Source organism: Micromys minutus, assembly GCF_963924665.1.
Source record: "Micromys minutus genome assembly, chromosome: 1".
Taxonomy (NCBI): Eukaryota; Metazoa; Chordata; class Mammalia; order Rodentia; family Muridae; genus Micromys; species Micromys minutus.
Genome location: NC_137969.1, coordinates 231035808 through 231044382, shown reverse-complemented (window position 1 = coordinate 231044382; position 8575 = coordinate 231035808). Strand labels below are relative to the sequence as shown.

At 50.8% G+C, this 8575-nt stretch overlaps 1 protein-coding gene across 2 annotated transcripts; it reads left to right on the top strand.

The window, feature by feature from the left end:
* Positions 1 to 283: 283 nt before the first annotated feature.
* Positions 284 to 4232, top strand: NGB (neuroglobin; the record flags this gene model as incomplete). Of its 2 annotated transcripts, none has more annotated exons than XM_080920010.1 (4): positions 284 to 372; positions 1626 to 1737; positions 2595 to 2714; positions 4098 to 4232. In XM_080920010.1, 4 exons carry the CDS (start codon positions 284 to 286, stop codon positions 4230 to 4232), a joined length of 456 nt encoding a protein of 151 aa, XP_080776136.1. The 2 variants fall into 2 exon arrangements, with proteins under 2 accessions (XP_080776136.1, XP_080776135.1); XM_080920009.1 differs by having other exon boundaries at positions 2595 to 2726.
* Positions 4233 to 8575: the final 4343 nt, after the last annotated feature.

Below are 8575 nucleotides of genomic sequence, written 5' to 3'. Positions count from 1 at the left end.
AAGGGCGGTTCTCTGGGAGCTTCGGGGTACAGGGCGGGGTGCAGGGCGCAGCTGCCCAAGCGGGGTCCCCAGAAGCGCCCGCGGCCAAGCTGGCCGTGCGCATCGCATCCTCTGGGCTGGACCAGCAAAGACACGGTGGCTGGGCCCCGCCCGCCTACGGCACTGGACCTGGAGGGGGGGCTACCCCGGCGTCGCTGAGGAGATGGCGCTGCATGTGCGTTGAGGGCGCCGACGCCTCGAGGGTCCCATCACTGCATCCCGCGACTCTCCTGGGAGAGAGAGCATGGAGCGCCCGGAGTCAGAGCTGATCCGGCGGAGCTGGCGGGCGGTCAGCCGCAGCCCTCTGGAACATGGCACTGTCCTCTTCGCTAGGTGAGAGCTGCGGGGCTCTGGGGTGCGAGTGAATGGGTGCCTGATGTTGGTGGGCTCGAAATTGCTGGACTTGTCACTGGATGAGGAGAAACCTTTGGTGGTGCTCCTGAGAGAGGGGTGTGTGCTCAACGACAGGTGGTGCTGTCCCATCTCCTCTTCCCTGATAGCGACTCCTATCTGAACTGGTTGAGGTCTGATAGGGTCCTTTACCGGCACCCACAGTGTGGGCAGGTGGATGCAATGACCCCACGTTCCTCCCTTTGTTATCTCGGTGTCCCGTGGCTAGTGACTGGGGGGGGGGGCGCTTAGAGGAGATGGGTCGGTAGGAGGAAATGAGGCCAGCTAGGGTTTGCAGGCACCTGGAACTGTAGACCGGTAGGACAGTCCCTGTACCCACCGCTCAAATGGAAGGAGACCATGTAGTCCTGGCCCAGGAGAGCTCAAGTCCAGCTACTAGTAAAATGAGAAAGCACAGGCTTAGGACCAAAGCTCCAGGAGGGACGAGGCAGGCGAGGTGGGGGGGGGGGGGGGGACAGAGAGACAGAGAGAATGAGAGCAGGTCCCACAGGAGAAGGCTCGCTGGTTTTCAGCCTCACCTCAGGCTCTGTCACCAGAGGACCACAATCCCCCATCGTAGCTCCTTAGTTCAGTTCAAAACTTTGGAACATGACTTTACAAAACCTCTCCCAGATAGAAGGGGTATAAATCCAGTCACATAAAAGAGTTAAACAAAAATGCAAGCACTCTCCAGCAAGGTTGAGGTTTTCTGGTTGTGCCAACTGTATTTTTCTAAACTTATTTCCCTGGATTCTGGTACCCACTGGCTTTACTATGTAACTTCAGGCAGCTTGCTTAACAAACTCTCTGAGCTTCTGTTTCCTCCTCTGAACCCACTGCTTAAAAGTATGAAGATGCTCAACCACAGTTAACCACATGTGAAATACTTAGTTCCAGGACTGTGTTCTTGATGTCATTGCCCATCTGAGCTTCCTCAGATTCTAGGGCATTGAGAAGTTTGGATGGGAAAGGGAAGTTTCCCCCTAAATTTTGTTTTGAGATTCCTACCTGTCCCAAACTCAGCCTTCATTTGTTTAGGGAGGGACTACTGTCTGCCAGGTGATGTGAGAGACTGGGGACACAAGTGTCCTCTGAAGGGTGCTCAGAGCAGGGGATGCACTGTGGCTTTCTCTGGCCATCAGGGTCTGCTGCAGTTGTCACTCGCTGTGCTGATGACCTCTGCTCCTAACCCACAGGCTCTTCGCCTTGGAACCCAGCCTGCTGCCTCTCTTCCAGTACAACGGCAGCCAGTTCTCCAGCCCTGAGGACTGTCTCTCCTCTCCAGAATTCCTGGACCACATTAGGAAGGTGAGGGAAGCAGAGCCAGGAGAGCTCAGATCTGCAGAACATTGTCTTAGTAAAGAGGGACTTGGGATTAAGAAAACAGCTTCTGTACACACACACACATACACACACACAGAGCCTATACACACATATGTACACACAGTCTCTGCACACACACACAGTCTCTGCACACATATTACATACACAGCCTCTTCACACATATGTACACAACACAGCCTCTGCACATATATGTACACATACAATCTCTGCACACATATGTACACACATAGCCTCTGCACATATATGTACACATACAATCTCTGCACACATATGTACACACATAGCCTCTGCACACACATAGTCTCTGCACACATATATACACACACAGCCTCTTCACACATATGTACACAACACAGCCTCTGCACACATATGTACACATGCACAGCCTCTGCACACATACATACACACATACCAGGCCCTTTCCTCTGGATTGGACCCAGCCTTCTCCCCCAGCCCTGTCTTTGAGCCAGCTGGACCCAGCCTCGTACATTGCTCTCAGACTCCTATGGATTGTATGGTAGATCTTGACCCCCTGGGGGCTACCAGCCTATGAAAACTGGGCTGGGCTCATGATCCACACAGCACCTCAGCTTACCCTTGTTCCATTAAAAAAAAAAAAGAAAAAAACAAAGGGCTTCATGGGTGGGATTTCAGCAGTAAAGCCAGCACATACTGAACACCTACTGTTTCCAGGCATGGCTGCCTGCCACCCTCTGATCCTGCACAACAGTGCTCTGAAAGCCTCCCTGTTGAGAAGCCTGGGTTCTAGCCTGTGGTGGTAAGCACGTAGGATTGTGCTGGGCCCTCTGTGTCCTTGACAGGTAATGCTAGTGATCGATGCTGCAGTGACCAACGTGGAGGACCTGTCTTCACTGGAGGATTACCTGGCCAGCTTGGGCAGGAAGCATCGGGCAGTGGGAGTGAGGCTCAGCTCCTTCTCGGTGGGTAGTGGAGTGCTTTCTCATTCCAGAGCTCCAGACCTACACCTGACACTCTCTCCCAGTCCCAAACCATCGCCCCCTACCTCACGGCTGACCAGAAATAAAGGGCTGCTCTAGTTACTGCCTGCTATGTCACTGACACCGACTTAACCTCTCTGAGCCTCCGAGTTCTCTTTAACATGGCTTCTTTAAGAACCATGAAGGCAGCTGGGTGGTGGTGGTGGTAATGGTGGCAGTGGCTGCTTTAATTCCAGACAGGTGAACGTCTAAGTTTGAGGCCAGCCTGGGCTGCAGAGCAAGTTCCAGGACAGTCAGGGCTACACAGAGAGACCTTGTCTCAAAAAAAAGAAAACAACCAAACCAAACAAAATGACGGCAATAATAATAACAACAACCAAAAGGCCCTTAGAGGCCTCGCAGCCCTTGGCATCAGTCGATTCGGTCATCCCTCTTTAGGTATCAAACCACGACAAAAGTCCTCCCTCTAAGCAGTTTTTGAGTTCTGCTGGCTGGGCTCAGCTAGGCAGTCCTTTCTCAGGAGTCTGGTTGGAGCCACGTATGTGTAAGGTCAACTCCACTAGGGCTAGGATGTCTCAGGTGACCTGTGAGCTTTTAAACCTTCCTCATGCTAGCTGGGTCTCAGCAAGCAAGGACTGATACTCAGGCTACTGCCTAGAACACAAGCCCCAGTGTTGCCTCTGGTACTAATGTTCCGCTGGTTAGACCTGGCCACAAAGTTAACTCATGTCAGTGACAGCATCCTACCCCAGTCCTGGCGAATGGGGAGCCTCTGCCATGATAGTGCCCAACCCCATTGTTGGAAAGCTCTGTAAGGAGAGGGCATGGATGGTCTTGAGTGCCTCTTCATCTGGGTGTTTACACAATGCCTAGTCCTTAGGGAACGTCATTTGATAAGGCCTACTGTGTGCAGCTGCTACACTAAGTGCTTTTAACGGAAGCCAGAGTTTCGTTTTCTCTGTTTGCCTCAGAGGGGTGGGGTAAACTGTTCCAGGTCACCTAGGCCATGCATGTTGGTCATAATCTTAACCCACACCTAGCTGGTTCCACGGCGCAGGCATTTTGTTCTCATGCCTCGAAAGTAGGGAAACAGAACTGCAAGCACTGAGTTGGTTGAGTCTGAGTGGACAGCTTCAAGACAGTGCACAGGCCCCTCTCATGAGGTGATTGCAAGTATCCACTGTGCATTTTCACATTTAGAAAGAAAGGTGAACACAGGGTGACACTCACAGTGACACTCTTGGGCCTGCTTGGGAGAGAAAAGAACCGGTGTCCCCTTACTGGCATAAAGCTTCAGTTTTCTCACCCGTAACTGGAATGGTGCCCTCCTGCCTTCAGATGACAAGGTACCTCTTGCCTCTGCAGACAGTAGGTGAATCCCTACTCTACATGCTGGAGAAGTGCCTGGGTCCCGACTTTACACCAGCCACAAGGACCGCCTGGAGCCAACTCTACGGAGCTGTGGTGCAAGCCATGAGCCGAGGCTGGGATGGGGAGTAAGAGATAAGCCAGTGCCCCTATTTTTGTGTGTCTGTCTGTTGATCTGCCTGTAGTAATCTTAGTCTCTCCCCCAGGAGTGTACCTTGGTCCTCATCTCCTTGGCCATCCTAGAGAGGTGATAGGAGAGGGCTCTGTCTCAGCTTCCGGTCAGCGTCAGGGAGGTGGATTTCCTTCTCCCATCTTCATAAATGTTCTGCTGTATGCCTGGTTAGCTCTCCCCAGGAGGCAGAAGAGTTTTGGTAGGGAGGTGACATTGGGGGTTCTTCTCAGAGAAGCCAAGGCAAGGGAAAAGTGACTAGGCTTCTAGAATTTTTTCCATTTTGCCTGCCCAGTCTCTCTGATACTTCCCTGCCAGGCCATTTACTTTCTAGCAATGAAGAGGAGAGGCTTTCGTTTCTGGAGATCTCAGGCAAGGGGAGCATGGAAGATGGCGTTCTTCAGTGGTAATGGACACCTCTTATGCTCTTGGTTCAGCATTTCTGGTGGAAACACCCCAGTGTTCTTTTTGGGGAAACCTAGCTGGCCAGCCAGAATGGAGAGGCCAGAGGGCAAGGAGTGACCTCATCCCATGTGGTTCTGAGTTTTGAGGCTCTTCCTGCCACCTTATTCTAGCAGGGCTGAATCCTATCTCCTCACCCTCTTCTGCTCACCCACCTCTCTCCAGCTGTGGGCCCCTAACTCTGTGTTTAATGCTCAAGGCTGACCTGTGCCTGGGCAGATGGGGGGTGGAATACAGTGGGAAGGGCCCTTGTTCCCATTCCTAACCATCTACACTTTCGTGGTCTGTGCTGTGGTTCTATAAACTCACAAGAAATAAACATGTTCTGTGTGCTGACTCTCCATAACTGGACCTTCTGTGGGTCTTGACCTGTGCCAGATGAAGCTACAAAACACTGGGGCTCAGGACAGGATGGAGGCATGGGGTCAGCAGGCCCAAGGCCTGAATGGGTGGAAGAGGAGGAGCCTGGGAAGGGAAGGCTGAGGCAGTGGTGGTAGAGTTGCTGCGTATCTTGTGTCCAGAATGGCTACGAGGCCACCAAACCCAGCCCTTTTCTCTGGGCACGCAGGGAACAGTTCTGTGTGGGTTTGAGACCATATCCATACCTGCCACCTCAGTCTCCAAAGAGCCACATGTTCCTCATGCTCAGACATTCACCATTAATGCAGAGTTCGCAGTGACCTTGAAGGCCACATGCTGAACATGAGAGTGAAAAAAAATAGCCCTGGCCTAAGTTGTTGCTTGGAGAAGGCACCCAGTCCCCAGCGTTCATTTAGAACTTAATCTGAACAGGATATAACCTTCTCTTTTGTTTGTGCTTGGATGCTCAGTGCTGCGCTTGAGCCAGAATGGGCTAGTTTTGAATGTCTGTTGCCGAGTGAGTCTGTAGCAACTATTTTGAAGGCAGTGGGACTTTTAGAAAGTAGAGTCTGATTGGTCAAAGTGAAGGTGGGAGCCTGGTTCCTAGTTCTGACCCCACCCTTCCCGGTCCACCGTGATATGAAACAGCACCATGACACATACCCACTGCCATGAACTCTACCATATCCCCCACCATGATGGTCCAAAGTCCTCCACAATCAGGAGACAGAATAAACCTGTCAGGCATTTTGTCAGTGCAACACAAAGATAGTGAGATATAACACACAGCACTTATTCCTTGGGGGAAGTAGACCATGGGTCTGGGATGCGAGACCCCACAGGCAAGTGGCTGTGAGGACAGCCTGGGACATGATGGGGCAGCACAGCGTGAAAAGTGACCATTGTCTCAGCAGGTGGATTAGTTCCCCAGAGGCTCCGGGGCTCCAGGAATGCTCCTGTAACCGGCCTGGCAACAGAGTCTTGGGGTAGCTGCCCTGGCTTGGGGCTTCTCAGTATGGGTGGGAGGCAAGCTGGTGGCAGCTGGGCAGTTTTTCCTGTTCAGCCTGGAGGGCAGGGATTGGGGGCAGTGGGGCTGCAGACACTAATTTAGCCTGCGGGGAATGCTGTTCCCACTGTTACACAGAAAGCATTTTCTCCAGCCAGCAGGGTGCAGCAGGGTGGGGCATCGTCCCCTCCCAAGCCCACCTTCATATAACCTAATGACAGTTTAGACTCAGTTTTCTATGCTGGCCTAATGCTCCCAGGCATTTGATGCCCACTAAGGTGACTGGAGTGACCCACTTAGTGAAAAAACACCCTTCTCTGCCCATGTCTTGAACTACCACGTATGTATATGTGCTCTGCCTCAAATACACTACCATTCCGTGTGTGTGTGTGTGTGTGTGTGTGTGTGTGTGTGTGTGTGTGTGTGTGTATAAAAACTATCCCTCTCCTTCCCTCTCCAGCTCCCCCCCCCCCACTTTTTTTTCAGTTCCTTAGAAAAATTCTTCAAAAGAATAGCCTTCTGGCTGCTGAATGGGAATCTACCACAGCCAGATTTTATCTGTTTGCTGACTGAAGCCACCAGTGACTTCCATGTTGCTCGGTTTAAGAGTTATGCTTTCCTTCAGCTAGCTCTTCCTCTCAGCGGTACTTAGAGTCGATCACTTCTTCATGTTTAAATTTCTTCATGTTCATTTTATTATGGAAAATCTCAACCAGCTGTGGAAAGCCAGGGAGTAGTGAGTCCACTTGGACCCCATCTGGCATCACCTAAAGGTTGGCCCTTCCCTGCTCTCTCTTTACTAGAGAGTTTCTAAGCATTCTTTGCCTTGCTGATCTTCCTTAGGCATTTCTAGATAGTCTCTTTATATTTGAACTCAAGAATATGACATCATCACCCTCATTCTCACCCGGATTCCAGTTCCCCTGATGTTTAAAAATCATTGTTCTGCATCTGGTCCATGCTTTGCATTTGGCTAAGCCTTTTAAGTCTTTCCATCTCTGCCAGTTCCCTCCCTCCTTTTCATTGTCTCATGGGAGAAACCAGTTGTCTGTTAACAATATGACCAGCATCCTCTGCTTGACTGATGCTCTGTGGTTCTCTGCCATAGTTCTGTTGTGAGTGGTGAGCCCTGAGGTTCCCTCTTTCCTCCCTGAGGCCCTTCTGGTACTCGCTATTGCTCCTTCCATTGCCCTGTAGACTCTTCTCTCCTTGTGTTGGCTCAGCCTCCGAGGCCCCTCCTCATCTGAGGTTGCTCCCTTTCCAGTCTTGCCCTTTTCCGTGCTTAAACACCATTCCAACTGCCCCTGAGGTTTAGAGATTCCTAACTTCCTTATCCAGCAAGTGGTGTCTCAAATGTAGCACGAGCAAATGCAGTATGCTCCAGGCATCTCCTTCCCAGCCTTCTTTACTGCCTATGTCACTATTGCCAAGTTAGTCTGGATAACATCTTACAGTTACTGGCTTAGGATACTGGCTTCTGGATTTCTCTCTGACCCACCTCTCTCCACACACAAGTCTTCAGCCCTGATGGCGGCAGCATATTACAGTACTTTTTAATTCTTGGCTCTAGCCTAGTCACTATATCTCCTCTCACAGACAGTCCCAGTTGGAATTTCTGTCCCTCATGGTCTACAGTGTTCATCTCAGTACATGAGGGTGTCCTTGGTGACCTTGGAGCTGGGAAGGGGAAAGGGAGCTACTGTTTTGTGGGTACAGAGATGGAAGGTTGTGAATGTGGTGATGGCTGTACATTATGGTAAATCCATTTAGCAGTGCCTAACTGTATACTTAAAGGATAATTAAGATAGCAAGGTTTGGTGGCACACACAGGAAGTCCTAAAGCTCAGAAGACTGAAGAGCTGAACTATAGAGCTGGACTCAATTTGAAAGTAAAAAATGCGAGCTGGAGAGATAGCTCAGTGGTTAAGAGCACTGTCTGCTCTTCCAGAGGTCCTGAGTTCAATTCCCAGCAACCACATGGTCACAGGGTGGCTCATGACCATCTGCACTGAGGTCTGATGCCCTCTTCTGGTGTGCTCTACATAAAATAAATATTTTTAATGTGTATCTTCTCTGGAAAATTAAAAATTACAAAAGACAATCATGCCCTTCTTCTCAGAATCCCCAGTAACCTCCCACATTACCAGGGGAAACTCAAGTCCTAACAGAATCCTACAAGGGCCCCGCCCTCTCAGAACTTGCCTTGGCCCTCTTCTTCCTTGCTCGCTCTGTTTCAGCCTCTCAAGCCTCCCCACTACTCTCTGAACTCTGCCCTTTTTCTTGTAGACTCTTCCAACACCCCATCCCCAGGATCTTATCCTGGATCCCATAAGGGCAAAACTACCCTCCCATCTCCAGCCAGTCCCTTCTCTCTCGACTTGTTCTGTTCTTTCTTCAAAGCACTTATCCCTGCCTGACATCCCATTATGTAACAGGTTTGTTTATTGAGCTTGGAACCTTCTATTGCCTAGGAATGGG